The sequence below is a fragment of the Bufo bufo genome, chromosome 4 (assembly GCF_905171765.1).
Source record: "Bufo bufo chromosome 4, aBufBuf1.1, whole genome shotgun sequence".
NCBI classification, from domain to species: Eukaryota; Metazoa; Chordata; class Amphibia; order Anura; family Bufonidae; genus Bufo; species Bufo bufo.
In genome coordinates, this window is record NC_053392.1 from 478,601,218 (window position 1) to 478,622,599 (window position 21,382).

Here is a 21,382-nt window from a genome sequence, read left to right on the forward strand (position 1 = left end):
AAAACCAGGATTACTCAATGGTACAGGGATTGGCGCCTATTGGTGTGGTTTTTGTTACGGCTCAGACGTGGGGTGACCCATCCTGCGGATTTAAAAGGAACCTGTCGTCGGGATTTTGTGTATAGAGCTGAGGACATGGGTTGCTAGATGGCCGCTAGCACATCCGCAATACCCAGTCCCTATAGCTCTGTGTGCTTTTATTGTGTAAAAAAAAAAACTATTTGATACATATGCAAACTAACCTGACTCATCTCACATGCAGGACTCATCTCAGGGACAGGACTCGTCTCAGGTTAATTTGCATATGTATCAAATCGTGTTTTTTTACACAATAAAAGCACACAGAGCTATGGGGACTGGGTATTGCGGATGTGCTAGTGGCCATCTAGCAGCCCATGTCCTCAGCTCTATACCCAAAATCCCGGTGACAGGTTCCCTTTAACTCGTAATCTTCTTTTATATATGTTCTTGGAAGAAAGCAGACATGTTGTTCAAATTCTGGACAACCCCTTTAAGTGCTTTCAGTTTGAACGTTCTGTGGTGTCATCTTCTCTACTGTCAATAGAGGGACTCAAATGATATAAAAACGCTGCAGGTCACATGATCACTTTTCTCTCCCAGCACTGCACTGCAAAAAAGGGACATTTTCAAGGTGAAATCTTGAAAAGGCAGCAGAAGCCACAGCTGCACCAGTCTGCAAGTCATTTTGCAACATTTCCATAAGGTCGCACTGCCAGCCGCATTCCAGCGGGGCATGAGATTCCAATGCGCGTGTGTACTCTTGTCAATAAAGTTCCATGAGAGAGAAAAAAAAAAAACAGCTAACCAGGAAGAACTGGCGGCAAGGGCGGTGCCGAACCTTACGGCTTGTGGTCGTACGTGACGTCACGGCGCCGCTGTCAGAGAGGCAGGAGACCCGCCCAGGCAGCAGCAGCTTCTCTTCCTTCGAGTGTGGGCGGCAGCGGAGCCCGGGTTGTAGGCTACAGAACGGCAGTGGACGGGCTCTATGTGACGTTACGCGGAATCGCAGCATTACCGCCGGTGTGAACGCCTGTCCCTCCTCCCGGCTCTTCATTCTTCTGTATAGGGATCGGTGGCGGCCGCTCGGTGGTAACCGCGGCCCCTGCTGCGAGGGCGGCCATGGACGAGCAGGCGGGGCCCGGCGTTTTCTTCAACAACAATAACATTTCGCTGCTGTCCGCTGCCGCTGCGGGGACTCAGGGGGCCGGCAAGGGATTCGAGGCCGGGGCTGGCGATTCGGCGGCCGGCGGTGCAGGAGGAGGCGGCACCGGGGCGGCAGGCAGGGCCCAGTACAGCATCCCGGGCATCCTCCACTTCTTGCAGCATGAGTGGGCCCGCTTCGAGGTGGAGAGAGCGCAGTGGGATGTGGAGCGGGCCGAGCTGCAGGTAATAACCCTGGGACCTGTCATGTGTATGTGACGGGGGGCTGCCTACACCCCTGCCATGGGGGGACTCAGGGGTATGTCCTCATGGAGTTCTCTATGGCAAATCCAGGTACAGGTGTAGCCGAAATATCTAGCCTTCAAGGGGCTTCAGGATCGGTGGGGGGCCCACTCCTGACATCACCGCCGATCAGTTGTTTGAAGCACAATGACATCACCTTCATCACTCACACGACCTAGGCTCAGCTCTGTCCTGGTCAAGTGACACCGAGCGCGGCCGCTATCCGATGAATGGTAAACGGCTGATCGGCGTGGGGTGCCGGGTGTTGGACCCCCACGATCGTATATTGACGACCGATCAGTGTGAAACAGTCTGAAAACCCCTTTAACGCAACAAAATCACATTACAGTAATACAAGATATCGTTTTAAAGTGCCCATCCTGGTGCGTCGGGAGTCTGGATATCGCTGGCTGCATCTGTATGTGGCGGTTCATTGCTGTATCCCCTGTGCAGGTATGGAATACGTGTGGCCCAAATGGTGAAAGGTGAACGACCCCTTTAAGGAATCCTGCATGGGTCTCCAGAACCATCCCCTTAGGGTAGGTTCCTTCACCGGATCTGCCGTTCACCGCCAGACCCCATTGACTGTGATGGGATCCAGCATGAGTAATGGGTTTGGTCTGGTCAAGACCCTGCACTCATGCCAGGGGTCCAGCCATGGCAGGCCAGCTATACAGAGGTGTGAACCTACCCTAAGATGTCAGCCCTGCAGTGAAAGCGGTATAGTAGTTGGTCATGTACGATGGACCACTTAGACTTATGCTGCTGCTGTGTGTCTATGAAGTACCTATTTCTAGGCCTCGCTATAATCCCCTTGAACCGGGTCGTGTGGCCTTTCAAATTTTTTTCTTTTAAAGGGTCAGAATAGGCTCATGATTGATAAGACACAGGTCCATCAAGTCCAACTGTGTTGATCCAGAGGAAGGCAAAACCCCATATGAGGTGTTTATTCCCACAGGCTATGCCATAAATGTCCACAGTGCCAGTCCCACCTCTGGGACCCGCTTCTTGTTCATGTATAGGTCCCTGGCCGCCTGTTAACAGGAATAGACAGGAGGCTGCGCATGCGTGGTCCTTTCCATAACTGAGTAAGCGCCCTGAGGCTCATAGCGGTGAATGGCGAAAGTAGCGCATGCGCGGTCCTGTTCTTGTCACAGAGGTGGGACCCGCACCAGTCGAGCATTTGTCATATTCTCTGTATCTGCCGTGAATGTCCAGATGGGACCACTCTATTAAAGGGGTTCTCCAGGATTACCTTTTAAACCCCTGCCGGACCTGTAAAGGGAAGCATACTTGGCTGCTTACTGTCGCTTAGTTCCGTCATTTGCTCCCTGCATGTAATCTTCCAGCATGGACGTGGTCACATGCCCCACTGTAGCCAGTGACTTACTGCAGTGGTGGTGTCCCCCTATGCGGCGCTTGACTGCAGTAACTTGCCACTTTGGGGGACACCTCACCCCTGCGGCTAGTCATTGGCTGCAGTGGGGCATGTGACCCTGTCCATGCCAGAGGTTCACCTGCAGGGACCGAAGCACAGGGAAGAAGACGGCAGTGGTCCCAGGGAGCAGGTCAGTGTGCTTCCCTTCATAGGTCTGCCCTCACACTGCTGGTACCCAGTGAAAGGTGTTATAGCTGGGCCATTAAAAACAATCAAACTGGATTAGTGTGGCTCCCAGAGTTTACAGTTTTGGGGATCGGCCGGGGAGTCTCCACATAGGAAGCTCCACCGGTTATTACTGTAATAAAATCCTATCCGATGTACAGAAGTGTCCCCTGCAGGTTAGAGAGGGTCTTCACTGCTCCTCTCCTGTCTATTTCAGTGAAAACTTCTATTCCCATAAAATAATTCTGCAGCATTTGTCTTGAACTCTTGTGACGTGTCGTTCCTCTGTTATTCCTCATAGAAATGTATTAATTGACTACTGATTGTTCCCATTCCACTTGTGATATGGCAGTTTCCCAACACAGTCCGACACTTATTGGACGCTGTGAGAACCTACATGGACACATTCCCAACTGGTAGCGCCCAGTTGTTATGTCATACATTTCTAGGAGGAATAACTAAGGAACGGTATGACACAAAGTTCCAAGAAAACGTGCTCCAGAAAATGTATTCCATGAAGAATAAAATGATTTGCTAAGGCCTAGTTCACACGAACGTGTGTGATCCGTGGCCGTATTGCAGGCCGCAATACACGGCCACAGTTCCATGTGCATTCCGCTTCACGGATGCGGACCCATTCACTTCAATGGGTCCGGAATAGCGAAATGGCCGCACGGAACGGTACCCCTCGGAAGCACTACGGAGGGCTTCCGTGGGGTTGCGTCCCGTACTTCCGTTCCACAAAAAGATAGAACATGTCCTATCTTTTTGCGGAAAGGGCGGATCGCGGACCCATTAAAGTGAATGGGTCCGCGATCCGATGCGGCTGACCTATGGCCGACGATCGTGCATTGCGGCCCGCAATTTGCGGGCCGCGGCACGGGTCACACATGTTCGTGTGAACTTGGCCTAAATCAGACGTTTCAGGGTAGCTGGTAGGACCTCCTTGATCTCAGGCTGCCATTTTTGGTGCATTGACCACCAGACTTCCGTTGAGGTCGGCTAAGTCCCAGGGTGGGTTCCTTGGCCACAATTGCTTGTAGAGAGATGAGCGCTGATGGATAATATGCTAGTTGAAGGGGGGGGGGAGATTAACGATCATTGTCATAATTTCCCTCAGCCCTTCACGTCCCCTCTTTAAGCCTCATTCACACGTCGGTGCCTAAATCCGTGAAAAGGGGGGTCAGTGATGGATCCGTGTTTCACTGACACTGCACAGCTGAAAAATATTTTTCAAAGCATGTCTTCCTAATGATTCATGAAACACGGATGGCATCCTTGTTGCGTTCGTGGTTTTCACGGACCCGTAGACTATTAATGGGCGTGATGGATCCGTGGTCACGGACAAGATAAAAAAAAAAAACAACACGGACAGTGGTAAAAAACTGAGGTGTGTATACATTAAAATGAATGGGGACGTGTGCTGTCCGGGGAGAACAGGTGGAACACTGATGTGTGAATGAGGCTTTACACAGCACACGTTATCGAGAAGGAGCTTGCATACAACATGGTCGCCCCCGATAATTGGCCCATTCCTCGACTTGTGTATATTTGCATGACATGGTGGGAACTTTCATGTATTCTATCTGTCATCCTCATAGGTTTGGACAGGGCTGCTGATGTACAGTATGTGTAATATCACTGCAGAGAAGTGACTACTTGTGTACTGATCCTTCTGCATCATAGGTCTTACTGTCTGCGTCTTGAATTGTTGCATTGTTATGTCCACGTCCACACAAGCGGGCATTGTCAGCTGCTTGGTGCTGATGCCATTTAAACCCATGATAGTATAACTGAGCTGGATAGGGTTTGCATCATTGGGTAAACGGGGATCTACTCGCTATCTGACCAGCTTTGGCTACTTTCACGGTGCCGGCAGAGAACAACCTGCTGGAATTCTCCAGATGCAACCGGAATGCCCTCCGGCCCCATTTAGCTGCGCGCTGCGGTTTGTGTCCGGCCGGATCGCAGTGCCGCAGATGTGAAAGTAGCCTTAGGTTCTGAACATTGTTGTTTTGCCTCAGGTTTCTGTTGCCCATTGACAGAATAGAGTGGCTTTTATCCTGTAAAAGCAAAAAATCTCAAACCCTTAAGCCCCCTATTGCGGGAAAATGTGCGGGTGCGTTACGGGAACACCCGCGATTTTTCCGCGCGAGTGCAAAACATTGTAATGCGTTTTGCACGCGTGCGAGAAAAATTGGCATGTTTGGTACCCGAACTTCTTCACAGAAGTTTGTGCTTGGGATCGGTGTTCTGTAGATTGTATTATTTTCCCTTTATAACATGGTTATAAGGGAAAATTATAGCATTCTGAATACAGAATGCGGAGTACAATAGGGCTGGAGGGGTTAAAAAAAATAAAAAAATTAACTCGCCTTAATCCACTTGATCGCGCAGCCCGGCTTCTCTTCTGTCTAATTTGCTGTGTGCAGGAAAAGGACCTGTGGTGACGTCACTCCGGTCATCACATGGTCCGTCACATGATCTTTTACCATGGTGATGGATCATGTGATGACCGGAGTGACGTCACCACAGGTCCTTTTCCTGCACACAGCAAAGACAGAAGAGAAGCCGGGCTGCGCGATCAAGTGGATTAAGGTGAGTTAAATTATTTTTTTATTTATTTTTAACCCCTCCAGCGCTATTTTACTTTGCATTCTGTATTCAGAATGCTATTATTTTACCTTATAACCATGTTATAAGGGAAAATAATAATGATCGAGACTCCATCCCGATCATCTCCTAGCAACCGTGCGTGAAAATCGCACCGCATCCGCACTTGCTTGCGGATGCTTGTGATTTTCACGCAAACCCCATTCATTTCTATGGGGCCTGCGTTACCTGAAAAACGCACAAAGAGGAGCATGCTGCGATTTTCACGCAACGTACAAGTGATGCGTGAAAATCACCGCTCATGTGCACAGCCCCATAGAAATGAATGGGTCAGGATTCAGTGCGGGTGCAATGCGTTCAACTCGCGCATCGCATCCGCGCAGAATACTCGCCTGTGTGAAAGGGGCCTTAAGAATCCATAGGGACGTGGGATGAGCGAATCGATTCTCATGAATCAGTTCATCTTGTTAGCAAGCACCTGTGAGGGGGGACTGCGCGTGCGCCGCTACACTTCCTGGTAGTGGTGAAGTCTCTGCCTCCAAAGCAGAATTTGAGCTTATAGGAGGGTTTAGACGGAGCAGCTAATTAGCGGAAAGGAAGCGCTCCTTCCCGACAGTCGGCTGCTCGCTCAGTGAAGGAGACCGCTCATTTACATACAGCAATCTCCTCCACAGTATGATGATGAGAGATCTCTATAGCCATCCCTCGTCCCCATACACAAGCAATGTTTCTGGGCGGCAGATCACTGTTTAGACCGCACCATCTGCTGCCCAGAAACGATGATCGGTGGTGCCTGCACGAACGACAGGATCACCCGATGAACAAGTGTTTTGCTCGTTCATTCGGTGATCGGCAGTACATTTACACGGCCAGATTGTTGGGAGCGAGCGTTCGCAGGAATGGTCGTTCCCCATGGTCTGAACTTGGTTCGTCTAAATCAACCTTTAGTGTCTGCGGCGCAGGGCCCAGATGGTCAGGGCCAGGCTAGATGTCCACCCCTGTCAGTCAACAGCAGGTGGGTGCTTCTTCACCTGTGAGGGTAGTCCCTCGAAAGGGAAGAACTCCTGCTAATAAAACAGTGATTCGCCGATCCCTCCATTGTGAGAAGAGCCTAACTGTCTTTATTCATCTGATCATTAGATGTAGCATGTGAATGGAAATGATGGTGCGATAGTCCTGCTGCTTGGGGCACTGCCGGGTGCTAGGACTGTCCTTCTAGTGTAGTTCTAGATGCTGTATATATAGTGCCGAGATCCAGCCATTCCTAATCTCCCAAAACGAGACCTGACCCCATCCTCCGCTCCAAGTACTGTTCCATGTGCACGAAACCTAGACCCATCTTGGCAGATCACTTCTGCTGCAGATTTTGCCACATGCCTGTGGTAATATTTGCATGGTACTTGTGGTTTTGCTGCAGGTTTCTCCCCGTGCTTTGCAAGGAGCAAAATCCGTAGTGGAGCGAAATCCGTAGTGGAAGTCCAAGGGCGTTCCCGCGGTGCCCGCACCACTGCCTTGTTCCTGGCTGCTTCTGTATTCAACAGGACCAGGAAATGGCTTTGTCCTGTGACCGCTGCAGCCAGTCACAGGCCTCAGGGCTCACATCTGCTTGGAGGGTAGGTCATTTTATTTATTTTTTTTAAATAGGGCACCTCTTTAAAAAAAGGTAGGGTAACTGTGCACGCAATGCGGATTATGTGCAGATTTTCATGTGGAGAAACCTAGCGTAATATAGCACCAGCAAAGATTTGACCTGCCGTGCAGAGTTTGCATTGGAAAGGGTAAGATTGGGGCAGATTGGCATCAAAAACCGCAAGTAACACATACAGTATTTGGGGCAGAAACAAGAAATCCGCATGAAAAATCCAATGTAAAGCGGCACCCTCCTTTACTGTTAGGAAGCCAGTGTCAGAGCGATGCCAGTGTTGTGCGCTTGTTCATGTGTTCTGGAATTCCGTTCTTTCCTATTTGAACAGTATGAGTCACATGATGCTCAAAGATTGTTGTGGCACACCAAACATAGTTATCAGTATATGGAAATTTCCGTCTGCCTGGCCCATGGCACGGTTATGGCGACGCTATTTGAGTTGGTAACAGAGCCCACAAAGTGCTATTTTCAGCTCTCCCATAGAAATGAATGCAGGGCGGCTGCGCAAGTGCTGTGCGCCCTCCAGCACTTTGTGCGCTATGTTATTGTTCTTTCACACGAGCGGATGTCGTGCAGGTAATCCGCTGCGTGAAAGAGACCATGACTGATAATGCTCCGTGCCTCTCTGTGATCTTTTTACTACAAAATCAGTGACCACTTTATCTCACTGTGATTTTGTAGTAAAGAGATCAGAGAGGCACGGAGCGTTATCAGTCATGTTACTGCTCCGTGCCTCTGCTGTCTGGAGCGGGGCTTGGCACGCATGGCATCCGCTCATGTGAAAGAGCCCTTATAAGGACCCGCACCCATCAGATATTGGGGGCATATCCTAGTGACTGACTCCATCCACAGTATATGTGTGAAGCCCTCTTATTTTCAGTTATTTAAATGTATACGCCGATGGAAAGCCGAGCGGAGGGCTAAACGTGATGCAAACTGACCCTTATGAGGCTAGGTATTGGCGTCCTGCGTGGTGGCATACATTTGGATACCGTGAACCTTGTGCCAGATTTACCATGCCCTGTTTATTGGCATGGGATGGGCTGGTATAGTTAGCAGATGGCACGCGGATTGTGGAATTCGGCATTGCTGGCTCTTTCGAGTCGGGGCAGCAGCTCGGTTTTATTTTTGTAGGGTTTTCTCCCTCCTTTGAGGTGATGATTTATTCATAAGATGATAACCCCGCGCTGCCTGTCAGGAATTTCATGGCTGCAAAACAGAAGGAAATATGTTGCGCTTCATATCCAGGCTCATCAGAAATGCAGAGACTATACTTGGCATAATGGGGTCTAGACTGTACATATTATATGGATGCACAGGGATTGAAGCTTGCATTTGTATCTGACTGTAGTAAGATTGAGCCCATCTTGGGGATCCCTTTTTCACCCTCCTTCCCAGTCCAGTATTAATATATAGAAGTACAACCCTATATAGAACAGTCTGGAAAGAATGGGATCTTTGTTGTCTTCTTCCTGTCTCCGTGAACTTGGTAATTTAGGTCAATGCTAAAAGGTGTCCCCCCCCCCCCCCCCCCCGCCCTTACCAGAAGCATCACCACTGACATGACAGCTCGACTCTATTAAAGGGGTTGTGCCACGAAAAATATTCTATATTTAAACCAATAATTGAAAAAATGTAATAAGAAATTTAGTATAGCCAGTGAGCTGTTCAATAAAATGTATCTGTATAGCGCCACCTGCTGTTTTTTTATTTTCTTTATTTCTCCATCTACCTCACTAAGGGTCCGGTCCATTCACACGTCCGTAGTGCATTGCGGATCCTCAATACACCCGGCCGACACCCCCATAGAAATGCCTATTCTTGTCCGCAATTGCAGACAAGAATAGAACATGTTCTATCTTTTTCCGGAGCCGCGGACCAGAAGATCGGCGGAGCGCCCCGGAAATGCGGATGCGGCCAGCACACTGTGTGCTGTCCGCATCCATTCCTGCCCCATAGAGAATGAATGGGTCCACACCTGCGGAACAGATGTGGACCCATTTTTACGGACGTGTGAATGGAGCCTCAGGCGCTCAGTTTAAAGCCCCTAACAGATGAGCGAGTGTCACGCTCCGGACTCGCAGCGTGAGTATAAGACAGCTCCCGTCCTGACCTCCCAGTACTGATGGGGTCGCATAGCATTATATTGATTTCTGATGCTATGTAACCTTTACAGTTCTGCAATGTATTGGATAACACTGGCAGCATGCTGTCGGTGTTATCCAATACATTCCAGAGCAATTGAAGCAATGAATAGGGAGATCGCTGGATCCATGTGAGGTTCAGGGCTGGTTCTAGCTTTGTACTACAGGGAGTGCAGAATTATTAGGCAAGTTGTATTTTTGAGGATTAATTTTATTATTGAACAACAACCATGTTCTCAATGAACCCAAAAAACTCATTAATATCAAAGCTGAATATTTTTGGAAGTAGTTTTTAGTTTGTTTTTAGTTTTAGCTATTTTAGGGGGATATCTGTGTGTGCATAATTATTAGGCAACTTAACAAAAAAAATATATATACCCATTTCAATTATTTATTTTTACCAGTGAAACCAATATAACATCTCAACATTCACAAATATACATTTCTGACATTCAAAAACAAAACAAAAACAAATCAGTGACCAATATAGCCATCTTTCTTTGCAAGGACACTCAAAAGCCTGCCATCCATGGATTCTGTCAGTGTTTTGATCTGTTCACCATCAACATTGCGTGCAGCAGCAACCACAGCCTCCCAGACACTGTTCAGAGAGGTGTACTGTTTTCCCTCCTTGTAAATCTCACATTTGATGATGGACCACAGGTTCTCAATGGGGTTCAGATCAGGTGAACAAGGAGGCCATGTCATTAGATTTTCTTCTTTTATACCCTTTCTTGCCAGCCACGCTGTGGAGTACTTGGACGCGTGTGATGGAGCATTGTCCTGCATGAAAATCATGTTTTTCTTGAAGGATGCAGACTTCTTCCTGTACCACTGCTTGAAGAAGGTGTCTTCCAGAAACTGGCAGTAGGACTGGGAGTTGAGCTTGACTCCATCCTCAACCCGAAAAGGCCCCACAAGCTCATCTTTGATACCAGCCCAAACCAGTACTCCACCTCCACCTTGCTGGCGTCTGAGTCGGACTGGAGCTCTCTGCCCTTTACCAATCCAGCCACGGGCCCATCCATCTGGCCCATCAAGACTCACTCTCATTTCATCAGTCCATAAAACCTTAGAAAAATCAGTCTTGAGATATTTCTTGGCACAGTCTTGACGTTTCAGCTTTTGTGTCTTGTTCAGTGGTGGTCGTCTTTCAGCCTTTCTTACCTTGGCCATGTCTGAGTATTGCACACCTTGTGCTTTTGGGCACTCCAGTGATGTTGCAGCTCTGAAATATGGCCAAACTGGTGGCAAGTGGCATCTTGGCAGCTGCACGCTTGACTTTTCTCAGTTCATGGGCAGTTATTTTGCGCCTTGGTTTTTCCACACGCTTCCTGCGACCCTGTTGACTATTTTGAATGAAACGCTTGATTGTTCGATGATCACGCTTCAGAAGCTTTGCAATTTTAAGAGTGCTGCATCCCTCTGCAAGATATCTCACTATTTTTGACTTTTCTGAGCCTGTCAAGTCTTTTGACCCATGTTGCCAAAGGAAAGGAAGTTGCCTAATAATTATGCACACCTAATATAGGGTGTTGATGTCATTAGACCACACCCCTTCTCATTACAGAGATGCACATCACCTAATATGCTTAATTGGTAGTAGGCTTTCGAGCCTATACAGCTTGGAGTAAGACAACATGCATAAAGAGGATGATGTGGTCAAAATACTCATTTGCCTAATAATTCTGCACGCAGTGTATATGATGGGTGATTTTCATTTTTTACATCAATCATAGCATCACCCCTTTTAATTTGGATATTAATGGCAGTGGAGCAGCTTTCTGCCGTGGGCCACGTTCACCTGGTAAAATACACGTTGGAAATCAAACATGTATTTGCTGCAGAATGTGCCGCAGAAATCCGAGGCCTTCTCTTGGATTTCTGTCACATATTGTATTTCAAAGTGCGCAGAGCCGTCTGTGGCCTAGGCCTAGCCCAATTCAATGGAGCAAATCAGCGCGCAGACACCCGCCGCAGCTTCCGGTTGAAAAAGCGGGCAGAGAAGGGACCCTATGTGCCGCAGCACAGAGTTTCACTGTGAAGAGTGGGGCATGGATTTACAGATCATCTGACAGATTTTCTGATCTCTCACAGATCTTTTGTTATTCACCCCCAACTATTGGTCTGATTGTACAGAAATTGGTTAGATAATCTGTTGGTGTAAATGCACCCGCTGTTTTCACGTGGATCTGAAGAGTGAAGGAAAAACTGTCGCAGATCTTATACACGGGCAATCCCCTCGACAAACGTGATTGGCTTGTATACTGTTTGGGGATGAACAATTCCTTTAAGTATCATTGCGTTAAGGATCGTTCCCGCTGATCCACATGCTGTTATTGCCAATTGGCACTCGTTACCTGGCACAGGCCCTTAGACCTATTTCACACAAGCGAGTGCGCTCCAGGTAGCACTCCCCATATGACTGACTGCTGCTCTTCTGACACAAACGCACGGTAACATAATGATTTATGATGCCGTGTGTTCTTCCTGACGGTGGGTCTGTTAAACTGTACTCTCCTAATTCCGTCAGTACAGTTCAGTAGACCTGCAGTCTGGCAGGAACACACAGCATTATACGTTATGATGCTGTGGGTTCAATCTGGGAAGTACAGCCAGCGCATGGAGCGTGTTTCTCGGACTGAATACACTCGTGTGACATTGGGCTTAGGCTGTGTGGACTCGTAGCAGATTTTACAACATATCTTCGTATTACATGCGGATTTCACCCTCTACATTGCTACACATAGCTGAGATTTTTTATGTCCTATCCTATCCCCATGTAATGAATTGTAAGTTGTCGACTATTTTCAGTGTGGAATCTGCACTGAAATTCCACTATGTGTGAATTCACCTTAAACATACAGGCTTGCGAGCGGGCAGCATTTTATAGTGCAGGAAAAGCAGATAGGATTGAGAATTGGTAAAGTATTGATGGGAGGTGGTCCTGCTTTTGTAGAGGGGGCTGTCAGTGATTAAGGCTACTTTCACACTAGCGTTCAGAGCGGGTCCGTCTGATGTTTCATCAGACGGATCCGCTCCTATAATGCAGATGTTTGCATCCGTTCAGAACGGATCCGTCTGCATTATAACTTAGAAAAATTTCTAAGTGTGAAAGTAGCCTGAGCGGATCCGTTCAGACTTTACATTGAAAGTCAATGGGGGCGGATCTGTTTGAAGATTGAGCCATATGGTGTCATCTTCAAGCGGATCCGTCCCCATTGACTTCCATTGTAAGTCTGGACGGATCCGCACGGCCAGGCGGACACCCGAACGCTGCAAGCAGCGTTCAGGTGTCCGCTCACTTAGCGGAGGCTGAACGCTGGCAGACTGATGCATTCTCAGCGGATCCGCGTCCACTGAGAATGCATTAGGGCCGGACGGCTGCGTTCGGGGCCGCTTGTGAGCCCCTTCAAATGGAGCTCACGAGCGGACACCCGAACGCAGGTGTGAAAGTAGCCTTACAGTGGCTGACCCCTGGACTCAAACCCAGAGAGATCTAGATGAATGACTTAGAAGTAAGGCGTAAGGATACATAGGGGAAACCCGCTGGATCCCATTATAGTCAATTGGATCTGGCAGGCATGTACTGGGCCTGGTGCTGCAGCTTTTCTATTACTGGACCGCAACAGAGTAACTGAACAGCACCGTAAACCTATGCAGAATCTCTTCCCTGTGAGAATATATATATATATATATATATATATATATATATATATTTATTTATAATTTACAGTTGCAAGAAAAAGTATGAAGCCTTTGGAATAATATGGATTTCTGCACAAATTGGTCATAAAATATGATCTGATCTTCAGCTAAGCCACAACAATAGACAATCACAGTCTGCTTAAACTAATAACACACAAAGAATTAAATGTTACCATGTTTTTATTGAACACACCATGTAAACATTCACAGTGCAGGTGGAAAAAGTATGTGAACCCTTGGATTTAATAACTGGTTGAACCTCCTTTGGCAGCAATAACTTCAACCAAACATTTCCTGTATTTGCAGATCAGACGTGCACAACGGTCAGGAGTAATTCTTGACCATTCCTCTTTACAGAACTGTTTCAGTTCAGCAATATTCTTGGGATGTCTGGTGTGAATCGCTTTCTTGAGGTCATGCCACAGCATCTCAATCAGGTTGAGGTCAGGACTCTGACCGGGCCACTCCAGAAGGTGTATTTTCTTCTGTTTAAGCCATTCTGTTGTTGATTTACTTCTATGCTTTGGGTCGTTGTCCTGTTGCAACACCCATCTTCTGTTGAGCTTCAGCTGATGGACAGATGGCCTTAAGTTCTGCTGCAAAATGTCTTGATAAACTTGGGAATTCATTTTTCCTTCGATGATAGCAATCCGTCCAGGCCCTGACGCAGCAAAGCAGCCCCAAACCATGATGCCCCCACCACCATACTTCACAGTTGGGATGAGGTTTTGATGTTGGTGTGCTGTGCCTCTTTTTCTCCACAATTACAACTCAACTTTGGTTTCATCTGTCCACAGAATATTTTGCCAGTACTGCTGTGGAACATCCAGGTGCTGTTGTGAAAACTGTAAACGTGCAGCAATGGTTTTTTTGGACAGCAGTGGCTTACTCTGTGGTATCCTCCCATGAAATCCATTCTTGTTTAGTGTTTTACGTATCGTAGATTCGCTAACAGGGATGTTAGCATATGCCAGAGACTTTTGTAAGTCTTTAGCTGACACTCTAGGATTCTTCTTCACCTCATTGAGCAGTCTGCGCTGTGGTCTTGCAGTCATCTTTACAGGACGGCCACTCCTAGGGAGAGTAGCAGCAGTGCTGAAGTTTCTCCATTTATAGACAATTTTGTCTTACCGTGGACTGATGAACAGCAAGGCTTTTGGAGATACTTTTATAACCCTTTCCGTCTTCATGCAAGTCAACAATTCTTAATCGTAGGTCTTCTGAGAGCTCTTTTGTGCGAGGCATCATTCACATCAGGCCATGCTTCTTGTGAAAAGCAAACCCAGAACTGGGGGGTGTTTTTTTTATAGGGCAGGGCAGCTGTAACCAACACCTCCAATCTCATCTCATTGACTGGACTCCAGTTGGCTGACACCTCACTCCAATTAGCTCTTGGAGATGTCATTAGTCTAGGGGTTCACATACTTTTTCCACCTGCACTGTGAATGTTTACACGGTGTGTTCAATAAAAACATGGTAACATTTAATTCTTTGTGTGTTATTAGTTTATGCAGACTGTGATTGTCTATTCGTGTGACTTAGATGAAGATCAGATCTCATTTTATGACCAATTTGTGCAGAAATCCATATAATTCCAAAGGGTTCACATACTTTTTCTTGCAACTGTATATTGGAATCATCTGTCACATACTCTAGTCTAGGCCATCCTTACTTAAAGGGGTATTCCGTTTTTTACAAGTTATCCCCTATCCATAGGATAAAAGATAACTATTAGATTGGTGGAGGTCCTACCACTGGGACCCCCACCAATCACGAGAACAGGGGACCCATACCCCCTGCAGCCCCCCAGAAAATAATGGAGTGGTCGGTCGCACATGCACACAACCGCTCCATTAATTTCTATTTGCGTTCCAGAGATAGCTAAGCAGTGTACCATGCCATTTCTGGAACTCCCAAAAAAATAATGGAGCGGCTGCGCACATATGCGACTGACCACTCCATTATTTTCAGGGGGCTGCAGGGGGTATGGGCCCCTGTTCTCATGATCGGTGGGTGTCCCAGTAGTAGGACCCCCACTGATCTCATATTTATCCCTATCTGGAATATCACTTTAGAAAGAAGACATGTAAGGGTAGGTTCACACCTGATCTGGATCCGGATATTGCCATTCATCGCCGGACCCCATTGACTATAATGAGATCCAGTGGGGATCTGGCTGCTTTCCAAGAGTCATATCACCTGCCGGATCAGTTAAGTGGAGGTGTGAACCTTCCATAACCTCTCCCGACATGTCTTTTTAGCAACTACTTGCATCCTGTAGTCCTAGAGAATCTATTCTTATGACTCTGTGGTGCGCCTTTAATTTATTGTTCCTACTAGAAGTTATGAATTGCTAGCAGTCTGCAGTCAAGGTCCAGATGGGTGTTACCAGTTGAACCTGCACAGTCTGACACAATCGTCAGTGAAGCCAGTGTCAGACTGTGCAGGGACACACGCCCAACTGGTAACACCCTAATGGACCTTCACTGCAAATTGTTAGCAACTCTTTCATAGCTTCTAGCAGGAATAATAAAGGCATTGCACCACATGGATTCATAAGAATAGATCCTTCAGAATTATGACACGGTGACTGCAAGTAATTATTGAAACGGACATGTCGGGAGAGGTTAGGGGTCCTTTTCAAAATGCCGAATCCCAGGTAGGAAATTTCCCAAGAAATTAGCAATTTGTTTCTTCTATTAGATTTTTTGCTACTAAACAGTCAGATGGGACCCCAGAGACGTCTGCCTGGCCACTAATTCTAGTGTCTGCCCCCCTACGATCTGTTATTTGCATATGTTAGATATGGCTGGCTGTTGTAATCTGACACTACACCACAAAGCCAACCTATCAAAAGTGTTAAGTGATCACTGGGTCAATATTTCCCTTCTAAGATATCACATCACTAAAGCGAAAAGCATGCAGCCTGTTAAGGTGGATTTACACGTACCAGTAATCGGCCAGATTACCTGCCCATCTAAGTGTGCCCCCGATCAATGAGCGAAATGATATTGGCGAGATGATATTTCTCTTTGAAAATTGCTAATTAGCTTTTACACAATTCCGTTTGTGTAAAATTTCAGCCAGTTCCTTTTGCCTAAATATTTTTGGCATGCTCACGTCCACTAAGGCTAGTTTCACACGAGCGGCAGGGGACTCAGACAGGCTGTTCCGGTGGGTCCGTCCTGCCACTAGTTGACGTGTGCCCCTGGACTGCCGCTCCGTCCCCTTTGACTATAAAGGGGGCGGAGTTCCGGCTGCCTCTCGCCGCCGGAACTCCGCCCCCGCCCCCTTTATAGTCAATGGGGACGGACCGGCAGGACGGATCCGACAGCCTGTTCACCTGCTGGAGTCCCCTGCCGCTATTGTGAAAGTCCCCCAAGATATACAGGTTACTGATGAATGCTTATTAAAGGTTTTGTCTGGAAATTGAAAGGAGTCTCCGTTAAACCAGGCACAATGCGTTGTAGGGCTAGCAGGGCCGAATGTAATGATAGCCTTCACTTAGTGACCCCCCCCCCTCCTCCCTGCATTGCGTGAAAAACGCACAAAATAGAGCATGCTGCGATTTTCACACAACGCACAAGTAATGCGTGAAAATCACCGCTCATGTGCACAGCCCCATAGAAATTAATGGGTCCGTATTCAGTGCGGGTGCAATGCGTTCAACTCACTCCTTGCACCCGCGCCGAAAACTCGCCCGTGTGAAAGGGGCCTAACAGATCCGTCTAGACTTACAATGTAAGTCAATGAGGACAGATCCGTTTTTCACTGACACAATGTGGTGCTATTGAAAACGGGTCCGTCCCCTATTGACTTTCAATGTAAGTCAGGACGGATCCATTTTGACTTATACCTTTTTATTTTTTATGAATAATGCAAACTGATCCGTTATTAGCGGATCCGTCTGTGCAGATACCAGACAGATCCACACCAAACACGAGTGTGAAAGTCGCCTTACTCTGCTCCTGGAATTTCTAGTCTTGTTGAAGACCTTTTGGACACAGTTCTTGGTTTTCTGTGTCATTTTATATGGTTTAGTCTTTTTATGACACTTGTACAGATACGGCAAGACTTGCTATTTGTATAAGCTAGTGAATAATTTGCCAGAATGGAACATCACACTTTTAAAACCGCTGTTGGACTTAGTGCACATGTGCGTGGGGAGGATTTCCTGAAGTATTGGCATGTTGTGGTATATGTAACCCCTAGTGTCCCATTGTTTAAAGAAAAAAAAAAACTACCGCCTGGTGTACATCTTTTTGGCGCTTCACCATATTGAAAAGTGTAGTCTGCGAGACGCGTAGTAGTTTATTTTCAAGTCTCTCTTTGCGGTAGTTCATTTTCATTTCTCCCATGCTTTGCTGTTACGTAAGGGGATTGGAGCAGTGTCTTCTTTTTGTGACAAGATTGTGGCTTTGGTTTTGTTCCTCATTTTAGCCACTCTTAGTAGTCAGTGTCTGGAGACTTTCAGTAGTAAAGACCTTGGTAATGGACTTTATCGCTTAGTCTAGTCCAACCTCTGGCACTCCAGCTGCTGTGAAACTACAACTCCCAGCATGCACTCTCGGTCAGCTCTCAAAGTAAATGAAGCCTTGTAGGAATTGTAGTTTCAGAACAGCCAGAGTGCCGACGGTTGCTGATCCCTGGGCTAGTCTCGCATCAGTGGCAGCTGCTCCGGCAGAGAACAGCCTGCTGGAATTCTCCCGATCCAGCACTGCCGGATGAGATCTGGCAAAAATGCAGAAAATTGGCCAGACAGAAACCGCCGCAGTTTGTGTCCGGCTGATACCCGGCATTGCGGCCGGCTTGCAATGCTGCAGATGTAAAAGTAGCTTTACCAGACATTGAATTCATTTGCCAAAAAAAATTACCCATAAACAGGAATCTAAAATGATCAAAAAGTCCTATGTACCCCCAAAATGGTCTTACTGCAAAAAAGAACAAGCCCTGATTGATTCATTGATGGGAACATAATAATCTTCTGGGAGAGGACTCGTTTAGCTCTGTTTTTACGATTTGTCTTTGGTCTAGGAACCCTGCTCATCTTAAATCTTGCCCTTTCATTAGTGCTGGTTGGCTACCGTTGTGACCATATGTTATTGGAATTAGTGAAAATGTCTTATAAACTAAGAATAGCTAAGCTGTAAATGCTGTTACCATAGAAACCCAATAAATACATGAAAATGTCTTGCCTCTCAGTATGCCAATCCAGCTCGTTTTGAAGACCATGCGGGTGATGGCACTACTGTACCGTAATATCCGCCCACCGACATAACATGTCCTCGAACGTTCATTGGTAAAGTAGTTAAGGCTTGCCCTCACACTGGGACAGAGAACATTTGAGAAGAAAGTCTAAAACCAAAGGGCTTGTGCCAACATTCAATGTTACCTTAATGTAATTCAGCATCAGAAACCACTTTTGTGATTTTGCTTCCGTTGTCCAACCGCTGACTCCCACTGATCACAACAAAAAAATAAAATCAGGGTTCCTGTGTTCCCTGTTAGATTGGAGTGTTGGTCGAAGATGAAATTGAGCTACCCTCAGGATAGGTCATTAGTCTGACTGGGGTCACCCCCACCCATCAGCGGTTTGAGGCTGTGGCGTTGGTGTGGGGGCTGAATGCTCACCTTAAGGGCTCATTCACATGACTGTTGTTGGCCAGTATTGCGGCCCGCAAACAGCGCAATATATGGGCACTGGCCGTTTGTGCACCGCATCACTGATGCGGACCCATTCACTTGAATAGCTTCGTAATCCGGAAGGTGTGGTACGGAAGCACAACGAAGTGCTTCCGTGGGGTTTATCTCCGTGCCTCTGCATTGCAAAAAAATAAACCCTTTTCTAGTTTTTTGTGGTGCAGACATGTCACTGACCCATTCAAGTTGATTGGGTCTGCATTTGTCTGCACCAGCCACACGGACTATGCCCGTGCGGTCCCCAATGCACGGAACAGCTGGCACATATTTGTGTGTATGACCTGGAGAGGGGAAAGCATTTTTATAGCACCTATTTGATATTAGGAGTTGTTTGTTTTTCTCATAGAAAGTAAGGGTACGTCTACACGGGGACACTGGTCGCATGACATGTCTCTGCCAGGATAGCAGAGTAGCAGTGAACCTATAGAAATAATTGGGATCGCTGCGTGAGTCACTAAAAACCCCCAGCAGTGTTGTAGCAGTAGCCCTATCCTTAGCCAGTTGAGTAGATTTGTCCCCAGAATTGATGCTTTTGAATTAGGATTTCGATTAATTTCCCTAATATTATAGAGTAAGGCTATGCCGACAGTGGGAAATCTGCTGGAATTTCGCAGCAGCAAAATTACTGCCAGCATGGAGGTTCCAAAGACATACAGATAGGGAATTTAGATGGTTAGCTCCACGGGGGACGGCAAGCAATAATGTCTGTAAAGTGTTGTGGAATATGTCAGCGCTATATACAGTTGCAAGAAAAAGTATGTGAACCCTTTGGAATGATATGGATTTCTGCACAAATTGGTCATAAAATGTGATCTGCTCTTCATCTAAGTCACACGAATAGACAATCACAGTCTGCTTAAACTAATAACACACAAAGAATTAAATGTTACCATGTTTTTATTGAACACACCATGTAAACATTCACAGTGCAGGTGAAGAAAGTATGTGAACCCTTGGATTTAATAACTGGTTGAACCTCCTTTGGCAGCAATAACTTCATTCCTGTAGTTGCAGATCAGACGTGCACAACGGTCAGGAGTAATTCTTGACCATTCCTCTTTACAGAACTGTTTCAGTTCAGCAATATTCTTGGAATGTCTGGTGTGAATCGCTTTCTTGAGGTCATGCCACAGCATCTCAATCGGGTTGAGGTCAGGACTCTGACCTGGCCACTCCAGAAGGTGTATTTTCTTCTGTTTAAGCCATTCTGTTGTTGATTTACTTCTATGCTTTGGGTCGTTGTCCTGTTGCAACACCCATCTTCTGTTGAGCTTCAGCTGGTGGACAGATGGCCTTAAGTTCTCCTGCAAAATGTCATGATAAACTTGGGAATTCATTTTTCCTTCGATGGCAATCCGTCCAGGCCCTGATGCAGCAAAGCAGCCCCAAACCATGATTCCCCCACCACCATACTTCACAGTTTGGATGAGGTTTTGATGTTGGTGTGCTGTGCCTCTTTTTCTCCACACATAGTGTTGTGTGTTTCTTCTAAACAACTCAACTTTGGTTTCATCTGTCCAGAGAATATTTTGCCAGTACTGCTGTGGAACATCCAGGTGCTCTTGTGCAAACTGTAAACGTGCTGAAATGTTTTTTTTTTGGACAGCAGTGGCTTCCTCTGTGGTATCCTCCCATGAAATCCATTCTTGTTTAGTGTTTTACGTATTGTAGATTCGCTAACAGGGATGTTAGCATATGCCAGAGACTTTTGTAAGTCTTTAGCTGACACTCTAGGATTCTTCTTCACCTCATTGAGCAGTCTGCGCTGTGCTCTTGCAGTCATCTTTACAGGACGGCCACTCCTAGGGAGAGTAGCAGCAGTGCTGAACTTTCTCCATTTATAGACAATTTGTCTTACCGTGGACTGATGAACAGCAAGGCTTTTGGAGATACTTTTATAACCCTTTCCAGCTTTATGCAAGTCAACAATTCTTAATCGTAGGTCTTCTGAGAGCTCTTTTGTGCGAGGCATCATTCACATCAGGCCATGCTTCTTGTGAAAAGCAAACCCAGAACTGGTGTGTGTTTTTTATAGGGCAGAGCAGCTGTAACCAACACCTCCAATCTCATCTCATTGATTGGATTCCAGTTGGCTGACACCTCACTCCAATTAGCTCTTGGACATGTCATTAGTCTAGGGGTTCACATACTTTTTCCACCTGCACTGTGAATGTTTACATGGTGTGTTCAATAAAAACATGGTAACATTTAATTCTTTGTGTGTTATTAGTTTAAGCAGACTGTGATTGTCTATTGTTGTGACTTAGATGAAGATCAGATCACATTTTATGACCAGTTTGTGCAGAAATCCATATCATTCCAAAGGGTTCACATACTTTTTCTTGCAACTGTAAGTGAGTGAAAAAAAATGTATTAAAATTTTGTTGCCGAACTTGTTTTAAATACTGTGGGTTTGCCACAGATTTTACCCTCTGCATCGAACATCTGCAGCATAAACTGACACGCTGCGTGTGAACATAGTACAAGCCGATTATAAGAAACTTT

General features: G+C 46.6%; 1 protein-coding gene across 2 annotated transcripts in view; it reads left to right on the forward strand.

The window, feature by feature from the left end:
- Positions 1-888: 888 nt before the first annotated feature.
- The window catches only part of STRN (striatin), a 121,623-nt gene continuing 101,129 nt past the window's right edge, over positions 889-21,382 (forward strand). For both annotated transcript variants that reach the window (XM_040429512.1, XM_040429513.1), the window contains exon 1: positions 889-1,407. In XM_040429512.1, the coding sequence (XP_040285446.1) occupies positions 1,141-1,407 (267 nt within the window). In that variant the 5' untranslated portion in view covers positions 889-1,140. The remainder of the gene's footprint in view (positions 1,408-21,382) is intronic.